Below are 17,398 nucleotides of genomic sequence, written 5' to 3' on the forward strand. Positions count from 1 at the left end.
CATCCTATGACCTACCATGACCCAGACCAAACTAGGATTTAAACTTTCCCTAAATTTTATTTATTAATATAAAAGCTTTTTTAATCTAAACGATGAAGTTTGTAATTACTTTTTGTAACTTTTGGCATACTAAAACCCATTTTCCTCTGTAAAAGTTAAAATACTAAACACTTTCTATTCTTTTTTAGCCAATCAAGTATGACGTAATTATCTATATTGGGCTTAAATTTCCAGTCTTATAAAATAATAGTTTATATTATAATAGGAATGGACTGATGTTCACTTGTACTTAAAGTGCCCCGGTTTCCCCTACTAATTTTATTTATAACTTGGGTATATAAATATAACCCTACCCCCCTCCTCGGCTAATTGCTCTATAAGTTTTATATATAAATATTAATGTAGATCATTTTACAAGTATTATGGTATATATGGTTCTGGCCTCCTAAGTAATATCCAAAAAATGAATCGAACCCTCTTGAATTCGGAACAAACTTTTTGTTGCAAAACCCCAAATGCCATCTAAATTTCGATATTTATTATAACTTCATTTTTATATCATGAAAAGCAGCGTTATATAAATAAAAATATCCAATTATTCCTATACGAATAATTCTTAATAGAATTTCTTTAATATTTATTTGATGAATGAATTGGTATACAACTTGTTGACAATAAAGCATCAGTTTTTATCAGGATTGGGAAAGCAAAAACGTAAAAATTTGTAAATTCCAAAACATTTACTTATATACAATTAAGAAAGAAGTCTTTATTATTGTATGAACAAATCTTTCTAAAAATTGGTGCAAGCTTAGGGAAAAAAATCATTCTTTTAAAAAATGGTTTTGTTTAAAAATGCGGTGCCGATTATAAAAATGAAAAGAATCTTTAAAACTTGATATTAATCAGTGGCGTCTCTGCACTTATCCAACTTGGAGAATTTCATTTTCATATCTCATTATTTTAAGTATAGTGTTTAAACGACTGTATTTTTAAAACTAGACTGTATTTTTAAAACTATTAACCCAATATTTTAGCCAAAAAAATATTAGCGAGCCTGAAAATTTTAAATGGCAGGAAGGTTTGGACATCTATTAACATAATATTGAAGATTGCGCTTTCTTTTTTGGCTAAAATATATTGATTAACTACAAAAAATGTACCATTATAAGGAAGAATTTGAAAGAAAAATTAGTAAGAGTTAATAACTTTTTAAATAATGACTATAATTCAAAAAAAAATTTAATTTAAAGAAGTGAAAACCCAAAATTATTTTTGTAAAATCTAATATAGCAATAACCTACAATAAGTGGACCTAAATATCTCAAATAAATTTTATGAGGAAAAAATAAATCTAATAGCCCTCCCCCCTTAGAAAATTCCTATATGGCGTATTACATATGGCATGACCAAGCATATGCCCCTTCCCTCCTAGAAAACAATGTAAATTATGTCCCTCTAATTTCTTCGCCTATATCTCATTTATTTCCAGTTATTTGAAATAAATTCAGTTAATAGGAGAAGTTACTATTAGAAACATATAAAGTTTAAACAAATAAAGTATTTTAAAACGATATCAGATAGACTCATTATAGAAGGAAGAAATATTTGGTTTGGTTTATGACATTACAACAAAAAAGACCGAAGCTTTCAGCTAAACAGTCAAGGATAAAACAAAAACCTTTTAGGTAGCCTTATCCAAAGAATATATACTCACCCTCCTGTCAAAATGTTTTATATAAAATAAAAAGATATTATTTTTTCAGCCGAGCTATGGTAATAAACACAATAAACGTGCAAAATACTTCTCAGGTAAAATTAGCCAAAGTTTGGAACCTGGACTAAAAAGGGTTCTGGTTTTGGCTCGGAATATTTTTTAAAAACTGGTTTAAAATTATAAAAAGTGGGTTGTGAGTTATGATTTTGGTTGTTATACTTGACCCAATTACAAGGTTAGTTCCAGTTCCAATCTGTTAAAACAATTTAAAAAAAATTTCTAATTTAAATAATATACCCTCTAAAATGATTTAAACAACATTTAATAATATATATCAGAGACCTGCAACCCCGGCCTAGCCCTAAGACCCCGGGTGGGGTCTAAGAAATGTATTTTAAATACCACGGCTGGGCTTTAAAAAAAAATTTTTTAACTACCCGGGCATTATATTTTAAAACCGAATATTTTAAATCGCCATTTTTAGCTATGATAATTAAAAATAAATGAATCTATTTTAAAAATATAACCGAGCCCGGCCGGGCCAAAAATTTTTTAAAAAAATTCGGACTGGCTGGGCCTTGAAAATAATACTTTTATAGGCCTCTAAAAAAATTCGGACTGGCTGGGCCTTGAAAATAATACTTTTATAGGCCTCTGATATGTATAAATTGCTTGCATGTTAGAGGGTCGGAATGTTCCTAATTCTTTTAAATATGTTCTTGTTCCGGTTATAAGCTCTGAAATTTCTTTTATAGATATAAATGGACATAATATTCTAGAAAACTCTCTTAAAAATAAATAAAATGAAGGGACTCATCAAAATTTTTCAGGGGTTTGAGCCCTCTTTACACACACTCCCTACGACGCCAATGGTATCAACAATTTTTTTTTAATTAATACTTTCCAATCATATGGGTAGAATATCCTAGTCGCTTTAGTCTTGATGGAAGCAATGTGTGATTTAGACTAATGGCATTGGGTTGAAGTAGTTCTATAACATTTGACTGAACGTTTTAAGTTATTATTATTTATAAATTTATGAAATCGTCAGCATCTTAAATAGAAACCATTCCTTACTTTAAAAAAAAGAAATTTATAAAGGACTGAATAGTGGATATTTGTAACTGACATGCTAAATTTTTGTTTGCACATTTTATAATTTAATTCCATATTTCTTTGTGATAAATCTTTTCAGATCAAATTGGTCATTAATTTATTTAAGATAAATCTCATGTGTATTTTGTACTATGATACTCTCTTCCACCAACTTATCCTCTTTTGTTTTGCTTGAAAAATTCAAATATTAGATTAAAACTTTCATCCTTTACAAATTTTATTCTAATTTTTGTATATATTATTATATATATATTCAATTTTTTACTTGTAATCCCAATTTATAGGGATAAGTTCCCGTCATAAAAGCCGTTCTGGATCTGTGATAAATTTTAATTAAAAATAAAATATATGCTTACACTTTACACAAGACAAAATAGAATAACCATATAATAAATTTTACAATAACGAATCCGAATTATTTTCTGATAAAAGATCATACATTACAATTTAAATGTCATTAATTTGTTTTGGGATAGATTCTAATTCGCTAAAACAAAAATCGCTAAAAACTGGGTTGCTTGTGTCTTCTATAAAATTTCAAAAGTAATATTGTAAATATTAATAAATGATAGTAGGAAGTAAACACTTGTATTTGAGTTTTAAAAAAATCGATTGTTCCCAGAATTGGGAAGAACTTTAAGGAATATTAATGATATATTCCTCATTTTTTTGGATTTTTTAAAAAAACTCAATCTAAATATAGTGTTTACTTCCATAGCATCTATTAATACTAATTATTTCAAATTTATTTTAAAAATTTTCTAGGAGATCGAGATTCCCAATTTTTTTTATTTTAGCGATTTAGAACGGGAACCTTTATTTTTAAGTAAAATCTTTCTGACTTAACATTAAATCGAGAGGGAATAATATAATTCAAGATTGGGTATTGTTATATACTTCAATTTGGATATTTTTATTATATTCCCTGTACTGCACATATCGCTCATTTGAGTACACGTTTGACTTATAATCAAATATAAAACCTTCTATTCATTTTATTATTTTTGATCCATATATTCAAAAAGGAATGTTTAAAATATATTTGAAAAGTGTCATTGATCAACATAGATCTATTAAAATATATTTTATAATTATTTCAATTGACAACATTATTACAAAAACAAGTTTATCAGCAACGCACAGAGATGTAGTCGGGAGGGGGAACATGTGGGGATACACAGTGCACCCGCCAGAAATTTCCAAAAAAGTAGGGGACACGTTAGCATATTATTAATATTTTTTATCATGAAATAAACATAAAATATTTTATAAATAAAATGGTAATATATAATGTATGTCTAATTCAAAAACGAACCTTTCCTATCTTATTTGGTTCTTTAAAAAGAATATCCAATAAAAATACAGAAACGTCGGGGTATCAGTTTTGACCAGCCGTCTTACAAATTATTTTTAAAACCAGCATGCATTAGAAATGTTAATCACATTGATAAACAAACCAAGATATTGAATACTGTTTTTAAAATCAAATCACTCATTTGTGGATTTTGAGTTAACAAATTTATAAGAACACACCGGCTTGGATTAGGGATATAATATGCATTTTAAATATTCTGGCTTTTTAATAATTTACTAAGAAAATGCAAAAAATTGTAAATTACAATTTGCAATCAGAAATCCTGGTAAGTGAAATTTATTAGGTTGCCAAAAAACCGGACTAGATTTACATAAATTGGCATTGGAGCCCTCTTATGATGAATTTATAAATTTCTAAACCTAATTGAACTAGAATCAAAAGAGGAAGAGGGAATAGTTCATACCTTACTGGATCCTCTTAAAGGCGTTATGTTTTCTAAAAAAAATTGCAAAAAATTAAATATACTTTATTAGCGATGGCGCCAGTATCATTACTGGTAAAAAATTTGGTTAGCAAAGTGCCTTTGCCCACTATATCCAGCGATCATACCCTGGCATTGTTTAAATCATCGTTAGTAATTAGCGGTGTCCGATGCAATAAAATGGGTTAAAGTTTAATCACTTTGAAGCCTTTATTAATATAGTATATATAGCCAGTCTTCAAAAGGCGTTGGATCAAATAACGTCTCAATAGGGCATTCAGTTACTGAAAAAAGGGTACTTGATGTACGATAGGTGTCCAGCAGTCTTTATACTGTTAGAGCAGTTTGAAATAACAAAGAAATACCCATGCATCTCAAATTGAACAAACTTTATCAACATTGTAAAATTTACGTGCTGTTCACCAGGTTATAAAGTGTAAATTCTTATCAGATCGCCCTAATGTATTATGTTATTTATATTATCCAATATGTTTTTAGGGTTCCGACAAGAACAATCAGTTTACATAACGCTTTTTCTAAAATTGTTTAAGGTTATGCCTGGGAGGTTCTAACTCTTTTACAGTTTCTAAATAAGTGTTTATTTAATATTTTGCCTCTTGAAAATGTGGTTACTTATATTTTTTTAAAAATGACTTTTTATATAAATCAATTTTTTATAAATACATTATTCTAATTACCTAAAAAACCTAAATTTTATGAAATAAATTAAATCACAGCCAATTTAAGGTTAACCATCATATTGAAAACAATAGAAACTTTATTTTTAAAAATGCTCTCCTGTAAAATTACAAAAAGTCGAGATGGAATAATGGAAAATTACAAAAAGTGAAGATAAAAAAAATCTAAACTCGGTGGACGACGATTTGTAAAGGAGAAAATATGAAAATATCTCAGAATGATAAAGGAAAGCAGATGGCATGGTATCAACGAAAATAAAATAATCTGGCTTAATAAACAATATGCAAAATAGGTTAATGGATGCTACCGATAATTTTAGTAATTAAAGATACTATATTCAATTATAAAGTTTTAACCATCCTATCTGATATGGAATATTTCAAAAAAGATATAACAGACCTTCACATTCGTTATGGGGAAGAACAAATTAAACGGATTTATTTCCCACTTACGCTCAATGTGGATCTCGTAATGAAAAAGATGAGGGAATTATTGATGAAAATATTAAATGCCCTCATGATTTGAAAGAGCTTCCAAATTGTTTTTACTATGAATGTCTATATGACGGATTAAGTCTTATTAAAACTATTTCCAGTTTAATGATGATAAACATATACTCTCAGTCAGTGGGATCCATATATTAAAAAGGTGTTGATACGTCATAAGTTTGCAGACGATAGTCAATCAAGGAAGCGCACAGTTAATATTATTAAAAATCTTGAAAACGATTCGCAATGACGAATATTGTAACATATTTTCACTTTTTCTTGATCTATTCCGATTTATGCATTCTATTATAAAATAATATAATTATTTTTATCTAATTATGAAATATATTCTAAAAATTTACGTTAATTTTTATATTTTTTACAATATATTTCAATTATTTATATAACTTTCTAAATCCTTATTTTATGTAATATAAATATAATGTATTTTATATGAAATGCTTCGATATAAGCTATTGAAAAAAATAAATAAAAATTTTCAAAAAATATTTGCCTCAAATTTTTGGTGACAAAAATTCGTCTCAATTTTTTTGTTCATTTAGCGGGCCACCCTACTATCTTTTTAGAATAATATCATGCCCCTATCTCAATTTTTAGGACTACAATATTGGCAACGCAATAAATAAGATTATATCTAAAAATCATTTCTCTTTATTATTTTTACATAAAACTTCGTGAAATTAAAGCCTTATATTTAAGTATTAATTATTTTCCATTATAAATTATTTTATTAAATTATATATTTAAAAGTGCACACAGTGTCACATTATATAACAACGGCATAAATCCTAGGGCAATTAAATGGCATGATAATCTACCAGTTCACTTGCCGAGCATCTTGAATGAATCATACGTTGGATAGAAAAACAAAACTTCTGATAAATGTAAAATCTCTGGCATTGTTGGATCCCAACAAATTAATGGGAGGTGTTGATCTTATGGATTGACTATCACTATATAAAATCCATATAAAAGTAACATGATATTAATAAATTCATAGCTTTTATATCTTCAGGATTATAAATCCAGAAATTTACCAGTGTTTAAAATGTGGTGTGACTCTTTGTTTCACACCAATTATAATTGCTTTACAGATTTTCATATGAACTAAATATTATATTATAATTATTAGATTACACAATTGTACATCATTTATTATATTGAATAAAATAAATTGAAATTTGGATTTATTTAACTTTTATACATAATGTGTATTTGAATACACATTTCAACATTATCAATGAAAAACGCGGGAAAAAATAAAATGGTTTTACTTAACCATAGAGATAAAGAATCCCTTTCGTTTTTAAGTTTACTAATTTATAAATAGGTCCATGCAATACAGGGCTTTATATGTTTACGAATTTTAGCTATTTTAAAGGGGATCCTAAATTGAATAATCATTTTAACTCTATTGTACGATTATAAAAGAGTGTATATGTGACGATACTTTGATAATATATATTTATATAAATTATATACTTTTTATAAGATATAAAATAAAAGAAGCATTAAAATGGAACCTAATAATACTTAAAATTGAACTTAAATAGCTAACTTATAGCTTATTTGTTGATATAAAATTTCTATAAATTTATTTTAAATTTACTCTGAACATTTATTCAATATATAGAAACGACACGACCTCGACTTAAATAATTAATACTCATAATTAAACCTTTGGTGTTTATACCGTATATAAATCAATTGAATATTTTTTAGCCACCTCTAGAATATAGAAACGGTCACCTAACTATTAATGTTTAATCTGAACATAGATTTATTAATAAAAAATATATTATACGGTGTGCATATAGGTAGAGCATATGATTGGTTAAGTATTATGCCATTTTGCGCTAAGAAGTTTAAATTGGGAGTTGGCATCTCTAGATTATTCCATCCCACATCATTCCAACCTTTTTATTTAATTTGATTTTGTTCGATTTATACAATTTTAAATAAATTACGCGTTCATATTAATAACTATGTATATAATAATATGAGTATAACATTTAATTATATCTTTAGATATAGAGTTGTTCTATTATTGAAGAGCTCCAGATGCATTGTTGTTCAAATTAAGATTATCGACTTTTAATTCTAATCATTATTCTTACTAAACTTTTTGGAAAAAAAATTTGGGATTCGACAAAATTAATTTTATTTTAAAATATTTTATTTGTATGTTTATCATCTCAAAATGAGATTGAAGCAAAGATAATCAAAATTGTAAACAAATGATTTATCACAAGCTACAGGACATTTTTCTTTTTCTAAATTTTCTTTAATTTTTCTAATTTAAAATTATTTATAAAAGATTCATAATATATTTCTTACATTATAAAAGCATTAGAACACAATTTTATTAGAATTCAATATATTTTTACATCAAAACATATAATATTAGTCAGAAGTTCTATAAATTCATATATGTTCTTATATATGGTAAAAAAATAAAAACTAATATAATTAAATATTTTTTAAAAGAGTAGAAAATTAATTAAAAAATTGAGAAATATATAATATAAGTAAAATTTTATTATTAAAAATGTTAAATTGAAACCACCGTTCGGTCTGCAACACTACGCTCGCTCTCTCGTCCTGTTTCACCTAGAGTGTACGACTGGTTGGCCTAGCGCTTAGAGTGAACAGTAACGTTTAAATTAGTGATGAGCCAACAATGCTCAATCAATAAATATTACCAAAAATGTCTAGATTTTGGGTATAGGTGAGAATATAGTTAACTCTAGCTATCGGCAGAAAGCGGGTAATTTTTTAGAATAAATCATATAAAACGAAGGTTATATAAACCTTATTAGTAGTGCATAATAGGGCAAGGGATAAAAACGTTTTATATAAATATGAATAAGGCAAAATTATATAATATATTTAACTTAAAAGACTAAATTTAAATAATTAAATTTTTAATTAGAGTCCATTATTTCTTCCTTCAATTTCCAAAATCTAGAGGCTTAGATAATATTTACTAATTGAGAATTGTTCCCTCTATACTAATCCAAACGTTGCATCAACCCAAGGCTCTATGGCAACGAGTCTCATTCTGGCGTAGCGAAGCGAACTAAAGTTTTAATATAAACCAGAAAATGTGTAAAAAATTAGATAATATTTATTTTTTTGTCTGAGAAATAGGTAACAAATTATGCAATCTTCATATTGTGTTTCTTGGCAAGAGAGAAATTCATGGCTTATGGTGTTCTTATTAAATTTAGTATTAAAAATAAATGTCTGCTTAAAAATGGCTAATATAAACTAAACCAGAGACTGTGCCAGGGCTTTACATCTTTAAGATATTAAATTAACATAATTATTGTCAATACTTTTACTTGATATGTGTGGTATTTATCAAATAGTATTTATTTTTGTATATTATATGTATCAAATGAGTTAATATATATCCATATATACTTTTACAAAATCTTTTATCTATTTAATCTATTACAATAAATCATAGCTTAAATCCAAATTAACAAAATACAATTTATAATAAAAGTTAATACATTAATATGTTTTATCATTTAGAATAAATATTTGGTCTGAAACTTTTATAATTTTATTGGTAAAAAGTTGAGATTTTAATCTGCATTTAAAAATTTTCATCAACAAATTTTTGTTATACATTTTCAAAACCATTTGAGTAGTATCGTATATAAATTTATTTATGGGTAATTCCAATCCAATGTCAAGGTATATTAAAATTATTTGATAATGAAATACTTGCCATGAGATAACAATATCCCTGATTTCCATGATTAAAAAAAAATTTTTTGATATTTATAAAATTTTATTAATATTAGCTCATAAAATGAGCAAAAATATCGAAGGATTAGCAACTGTAAATTAGATTAACTCTTTGGCAAACGCCGAAACATCATTAATATTATTATCAACTTTAGTGAGATAATACTAGGCAAAAATAATTTTTATAAAAAATTTATCAATAAAAACCTCGTAACTGATCAAAGAGGCACATATTTTAAAACAAAAACTCGTAAGTGGCATATGGGTCGCATATGTGAATATTTTATTTTTAAAACCATTCTAATGAAGAAGTAATATAAATAAAAGTTAAAATTCATTAAAAAGTAAATTATAATAACAGTTAAATACTCTCCTGAACAATTTCAAAAATGCTACTTACTAGGTCTTGTAGTAGTAACGACGATATATATTTTTACTAGTTGATTATTTCTTCAGACATCTTTTATCCAAATGATCAAATATTTATGTAAAGTAAAATACATTCTACAACAAATATAAAAAATAGTTAAATTTATGCAAAATAAGTTAAGTAAAATTGATATATTGTTATAACTTAATATTTATATCCAAATTTTAGTTTACACATAGATAATCTAAAGCTCTCAGTTTTCAAAAATGTCACATGAATCGGGCGATATAACTGTTCTAAGGCTAAAAATAAAAATTGCAAAGAAGCGTGATATCATTCTCCAGCAATTTGAAATGCCTAAATCAAACAAAATCAGGCTATTTTAATGCTCACTGTAAATGCAGCCAGTAGGAATGACATTTTGGCTCATGGCAAATGTAATAAGGTTAACACAAGTTTTTGTTTCTTGCTAAAGATCTATAAGTATTAGTAGACCTAAATATATCCTTTTGTAATCTGGAATTAACTGACTAGATAAAAGGGGAACGCTATGCAAATATATTATTAATTTATATCATTATTAAATTTAAAGATCTAAATAAAAACTAATATACATAGATCTCTGATGTGTACCAGAGATCTGGTCAAAATTTTAGGCCCTCTTTGAATTTTTGTAGAATTTATCCAGGAATTTTGGCTATATTTTATAAATTGTTTTAAAGGGAAATTAAAATACAAAAAGTAAATAAGTAATAAACGCTCCATTCTATGATTTTCCATAGGATTAATTGATAAATAAATTCGTTTTTACGTCCCAGAGCGGGTTTATTTTTTAATCGGCCTCACGGAATGTGTCTGAGTCTGGATTCCTGAGGTATGCACACTTTTTCCAGAAATTAAGGGACCACCTAAAAAATGTAATGATTTTAAAACTGGCATATCTCAATGAATATCTGACCATTTTTGGCAGAATAAAATTCTATAAATACGATCGTATAACAAGTTTCTGAAAAGCTGCAACATGGCTATAATTTATAACTATCTAATTTATAAATTGTATTTTGAAGAAGCAAAAAATACTCAAATTTTTGTTTAAGAGAATTTAGCAAAAATATAAAAATAGATAATAAATAATGGGATAACTTAAATAATAAAGGGAAGACAGACTTCTATGCCCTATTATTCTATTCTAAATAATTTTTTAACTGAAAATCTTATTTTATTTTAAAACATAAACATTTATATATATACCATTGAATTAAAAAATATATTTTAAAATAAACAAATAGGGATATATTAAAAATTAAATATATAAAAAAATATATGCATATATTCTATGAAGAAAAACAATAAAAAAGAACTAAGAAAAAATATCAAAAAAAGATATATATCACCTGAGAAGAGTGATTGCTCAAAGAATGGGACAGGCAGATTTCAAGAGAAATCTACTGACGAATTCTTCGTTGGGGTCCCTTGAGACCTGTCTCATTTTTTTTCCTATGGTTTTAATGAAATTGAGTGTCTCACTTCCTAACATGCCTAAGGTATTGGTAACGATTAGTATGAACACAGTGTTGGTGAAGCCAGTGTATTTATATCTTTAAGAATTTCTGCCTTTTCGATCAGAAAATGAGAGGTTGGATTTTGCTGAATCGACTTATAGTCCTAAGTAAGCGGGAGACTATTAGTCCAGGGTGATACACCAACGGTATGGTGTTTTTATTTGAAAGGCACATTGGTTCGTGGGTGAATAGAATATTAACTTTTAAGGGCAGCTAGAAGAATGTTGTTTATAGATTTATGAAGAGGTTGTCGTCCAGTGGAGAATTTGCAGTGCAAGAAATATTGAGCTTTTGATTCGATGGGCTCGCCATAATCGATGAAATGGAGGGAACTACAGAATTACAGCAAAGGTAAAAGGCCATGGATATACATAGCTGTTTGCCAGTCATGAGGAAGCCCAGATTGGAACTGGGGATGGCTTCCAACCATTCATAGACTGAGTTTGCATATAATACTAAGTTATTGAGATTGTCATCAAAGAGCCTGTTCGAAATTAGGTATTCAACGGAACGGGCGATCAGAGGAGCATCCCAGTCTTTTTGAATTCTGGAGGCAGGACGGCAGAGGGTGAACGAGAAATTGCTGTCCCAAAAGGTGTGGGCCTGTGATAGCTCAGGATCTATAGGAAGGATACATTATTGATGATAATTTGAGCAGCCAGACGAGTTGTTTTAATTTATAATTTATTTGAACTTCTTCTTTCTTTTATAGTTTTGGAGCCCTTCAAATTTTATTTTTTTACGCAGAACCCAGTCCGGGCAATTGATTTTTAAATTTAACCCCTAGCTCGGTCCGACCAAAAATTTTTATTGCGCAAATTAAGTCTTCAGACGTGTGAAATAAAAATTACTATGGTTTAGTCCTAATCCCAATTTTTTTAAGAAAAGAGAAAATATTATTTTTTTAAGCCTGAGCTCGCAAATACTAACAAACCCGAATACATGTTTTTGACCGATTGTAGGGATTCTATATAGCGTTAATTCATAGAGAAGTTAGCGTTCATGGTAACCTATCATGTGCATTCTTTATGAAAAGTCACGGGTATGATTATGCTCCAGGCCCTTCTGTGACCAAATAATAAGCAAAAGAAGCTCGCAATAGGATGATCACTCAGGAAAAGATTTTCTAATAATTTATTCCTCCAGAGAATCGCAAGGTTTTGCTTCATCATGACAAATCATGTCTACTTTTCCATGAGATAGGCGAACGTGGCGTTGTAGGCTTATTAATGGAAAATAGGCAAGTACCTAACTTGTCAAAAGAAGGTTCTGTAAAAGTGGCATGAAATGGAGACCTGTAATGAAAAACCTAGTCTATCAAAAAATTCATTCAGGATCTATTTTTTTTAAATTTATTAGTGGACCATGAAAAAAAATATCTAGGTTAATATCTAAATTCGTGATCTGCATCGCGCCTAATTTTTTGAACCTGGCCCAAAACCTTTCTTAAAAAATTACAGGGCCGGTTTGATCCCAAAGTATTTTTTTATTTGTGCCGAAAAATCCGACCCGAAATAAAAAATTTGTCGACTCGGCCTGAATTTTTTTTTACTTTTTTAAATATATTTTTACTTATTATATTTAATTATTTTAGGAATAGATGAATCCTCATTCGAGTTAACTCATTTTTGGCGTCTTAAATGAGAATTGTCATATATACTTTTATATTGTAATATAGTTTTACATTTTTTACATTGAACATAATCGAGTTTTTGTTCTTTTCGTCAATAAATCTTCAAAATTATTCAATACTTTACTCCTATAATCTATTTTTAATGTTAAACTGTATATTTTATTTATTAATTTAATATAAAAGATTCTATAAAAAATTATAAGATTTTTCAATTTTTAAAAAGTTAAAAGATGCCTAGTTTCCTACAAATAAAAAAAATTTAATATTATTTTAATTACAAAAAAAATATTCTACAACTAAATAAAAAATATTGGCGCCTTTTATATTCTACAACTAAATAAAAAATATTGGCGCCTTTTTTCTTGCAAAAAATTAAAAATAAAAATTGAATCATATTATATTTCAAAGTTTACATCAGGAATCTGAACCCGGACCCTCGTATTTTGTACCCGAACCCGGACCGTTTTTAAAAGTGGAGGGTCCAAGGTGTCATAAGAATTTTTTAAAAATAGAATTTTTTTTTTAAAAAATAATATAAATATTTTTAAATTTTATTAACTATTTTAGTGGAATCATTTATTTTATCTCCGCGTTTTTCTTTCAATTTTCTTCCTGGACTTCCATTTTATTTAAAGATTGATATCATAAATTATTTTCTAGTGTAGGTAATAATATTTTATTATGTAAATTTATATTGGCTATTAATGATTGTCTAAAAAGTAATCACTTTAAACTATCATTGATAAAGCAAGAGATGTTGCAAAACATTTAAGAACTCCTACAATTGTAAGAATATTAAAATAAATGAAAAGGGCAATGACAATATTAGATTGCACAACACGTTGGTCCTCAATTTGTATATGCTAGAACGATTATTAAGTTTGAAAGATTCTTGTAATGATTTTATTATAGAAGCGTGTGAAGTTATTTTGTCGGAAGATGATTGATGCCAAATAAAGGACCTTGCTAGTGTATTAGTTCCTTTAAAAATAACAACATTAAGATTACAATCAGAACAATTATATTTATCTGATTTTTATGGCATATGGATTAGATGCCGATTAGATTTAGAAAGATTTACTAGTCTTTTATCATACGAAATATTAGAAAACCTGAAAATTCGAGAGCAACAATATTTGCAAACAAATGGCTAAAGACCATCTTAAAGATATATGGCATACGCAAAACTCTGTTATTTACAATTTCTTGTAGGCTAGGACAATACTACTGGTTATAGTGATAATAATGATAATGATAGCAACATTAATGAACTTAAAATTTTACTTAGATAGAAGAAAAAAAATGAAATTATTATCAAATAGAAAGAAGGATCAAAAAATGCCTATTGCATCTTTAATAGTTCTCAGAAGTTAAGAGAATAAAAAGGATACAAATATTTTAAAATTCTGGGAAGAAAATCCTTCAATATACCCAGAATTTTATATCTTGTCTAGAATCGTCATGGCTGTACCGGCGACACAAGTTTAATAATTTATGTATTATAAAGATAACTATCTATTTTAGGTAAGCGTAGAACATAGATTTTCATCTTTGAAATATATATTGTCTAATTTACGTGGAAATCTCAAGGATCATATTTTAGAAGATATTATGATTGTGCGATAGAATAAAACATTTTATTTCATTTTTAAATTTTTTATTTGTAAATTATGAATGTGTATATAATTAAGTATAATAATAAATGAATGAAAAAAGAATCTTATTTTGAGTCATGTTTTTAATGCTCCCTGAACCCGGACCCTTTTTAAATTTTATTAATGAACCCAAAGTCGGACCTGAACTCTTTTTTGTTGTCGAAGATTTCACGTCCCTGGTTTAAATCCGTTCCGACTCAGCCTAAATTTATTTTTTTAAATAGCCCGTTTGCAGATCTTAGATTTGAATATCGAATGTTATGATCCATAAAATGTTTAAAAGATATAGTGATGATTGTATGATAAAAATAGCAAGGTAATGAAGCAGATATGTCGGTTAAGCGTGCCTAGAGTACAACGGTGTGAGATCTTTTAAAATATTCATAGAATCAAATTGCTTATATTTTCATTTTATATAATCATCTTATTTCATTAGATGAAAGCGTCTCCCAATATTCCAGCAAGAAAACTCCACCTGCTAAAAGGCCTTTCCTCCTCTAGAATAATTTAAAAGTCAAAATACAAATTTATTGAATAGGCATCAGTAGCCTCAATTCAAAATGTATCAAAAACTTTAAGAATTAATTAGATGGTAAAGGAAAAACTATTCCAAAAATCGTCTCTTTTTCATCATAATAATAATTAATTATCACGCAATTTGATTATTAGTTATTTCTACGTATTGATTATTTTACTTTAGGGGCGTCACTAGCCTTTACAATCTCAGGGGGCTCAAAAATTCGTTTAAAATTATTTTCAAAATTATTTTTTGTTTTTTTACATTATACCTTCTTTTTTTTAGCTAACATCATCTAAACCTAAAGTTACCTTTTTTCTTAACTAACATTATCCAAAAATTTTACCTTATTTTTTAGCTAACATTATGCAAAATTACCTTTTTTTAGTGTATAAAAATAATTCAAAATTTTGAATAAGCCCTTTAAATTTTTCATGGGGTATAGCCTCCTGCGCCCTCCCCCCAGAGAGGCTACTGTTTTACATGTTGTTTAATCTATTATAGTAGAATAATAGTAAAGTAAATTAATTTAATACATAAAAATATTAACTTTTGTTATATAAAAAATATATTGATGTTTGAGAATATTATAAAATGACATATTTTATTGATTATTTACTTTTAGTTTATTCTTAAAAGAATTTAAATAATTAGAAATGTAAACCACTTTTTTATATATATCACTAAAATTTAGTGTCATCATTCCGACAAAATTTCTTAAATGCCGCCTCAAATTTTGCATTTACAAAGGCTCGTGAGAATTTAATCCATTAGTATCAAATTTTATTAAATTATTATTTCTTGCATTTCATATATTTTAAATAAGATATTTTAAGCTAAACAATTCTATATAATATATAGTATATTATGACTCATTAGACCGCTTAATTAATCTTCTAAAAAACTTTACCAATATGCGTATTATAATTTTCCTGTTCAGTCTAGACTAAAAATTTTTGAAGGCCCGAGTTCATTCTGCTATTTTTAGAAATAGATTCCGTCAAATTTAAATTTTTTCTAGATTATAGAGGATTTACGATTTATTTTTCAAGAAAAGCAGAAAATTATAAACAGTATAAATAATAAATTTATTTTTCTAAAAAAACGAGATTTATAATGGCAACAGGAAAAAAAGGAGTAAAATTTTTTGCGTAGATTCGAGAGCAGCCTAATGAAAATTTGAGGACTCTGACAGGCCCATGCAGGGCTTTTATATATTTCACCAAAATGCTAATATTTTAAAATACAATATCTTTTTATTATAATTTCTAATTTAATTTATTTATAAATTTCACAAAGTTCAAATTACAAACCCGAATTTAATTTTTATAACTTTATAACAAATAAAAATGGATTATACCTAAATCGTCTGCGACTACAAAGAGTATATTTTTCTTTTTTTCAATCGGAGAATCGCCAGATACACTTATGCTTAAAAGGGCAAGTAGGCCTGGACATAATATAATAATGGATGTTGAAACCATTAAATATCATTTGAATAAATAATGTCGATTTTAAAAATATTATGTTTATAATTTACAAATAATAATTTTAGTTATATTTATAATATTAATGAATTTTAATTGAATAAGAATAATTTATTAATAAAATTTTTGTCTATCATTTTAAGGTAAAAAAATGTAATAAAATTATTATAGAAAAATATAATATTATTTGTAATTGATTATGACTTTTGAACTTTCTATAATAAAACAATATTTGTTTTTGTATATAATAATCTGGAACTAATTTTATATACACGAATAAAAACTTCCTTCAAAAAAACCGCTTTTAAATATGAAAAATTATTTTTTATAAAACTATTTTACCGAAAAATAGCCCTAATTATTCGAATTCGATTCAATAATTCCTTATTTATTCAATTCAAACGAATAATAGACTAGATGAATATGTAAAAGAGTTTAGATTAGATGCGTTCTGAATAGGTAATTTAAAAATTAACCCTTCACAGGGTCTACCTGGAGAAACGAACCCCGGGTTTAAAGGTTTTTTCTGAGAGTGTTTATAGAATCACAAATTTAATCTCATTATATTTATGTTCAAA

General features: G+C 26.9%; 1 protein-coding gene across 1 annotated transcript in view; it reads right to left on the reverse strand.

The window, feature by feature from the left end:
- LOC135924281 (arylsulfatase B-like) overlaps positions 1 to 16,817 on the reverse strand; it is a 33,132-nt gene extending 16,315 nt beyond the window's left edge. Inside the window, exons 1-5 of the mRNA XM_065459336.1 lie at positions 16,694 to 16,817; positions 7,642 to 7,753; positions 3,099 to 3,150; positions 2,618 to 2,721; positions 416 to 522 (exon numbers count right to left, since the gene is read on the reverse strand). Coding sequence (XP_065315408.1) covers positions 416 to 522; positions 2,618 to 2,721; positions 3,099 to 3,150; positions 7,642 to 7,753; positions 16,694 to 16,817 — 499 coding nt within the window. The remainder of the gene's footprint in view (positions 1 to 415; positions 523 to 2,617; positions 2,722 to 3,098; positions 3,151 to 7,641; positions 7,754 to 16,693) is intronic.
- Between the last annotated feature and the right edge of the window lie 581 nt (positions 16,818 to 17,398).

Source organism: Gordionus sp. m RMFG-2023, chromosome 2, assembly GCF_954871325.1.
Source record: "Gordionus sp. m RMFG-2023 chromosome 2, tfGorSpeb1-WG-v2, whole genome shotgun sequence".
NCBI classification, from domain to species: domain Eukaryota; kingdom Metazoa; phylum Nematomorpha; class Gordioida; order Chordodea; family Parachordodidae; genus Gordionus; species Gordionus sp. m RMFG-2023.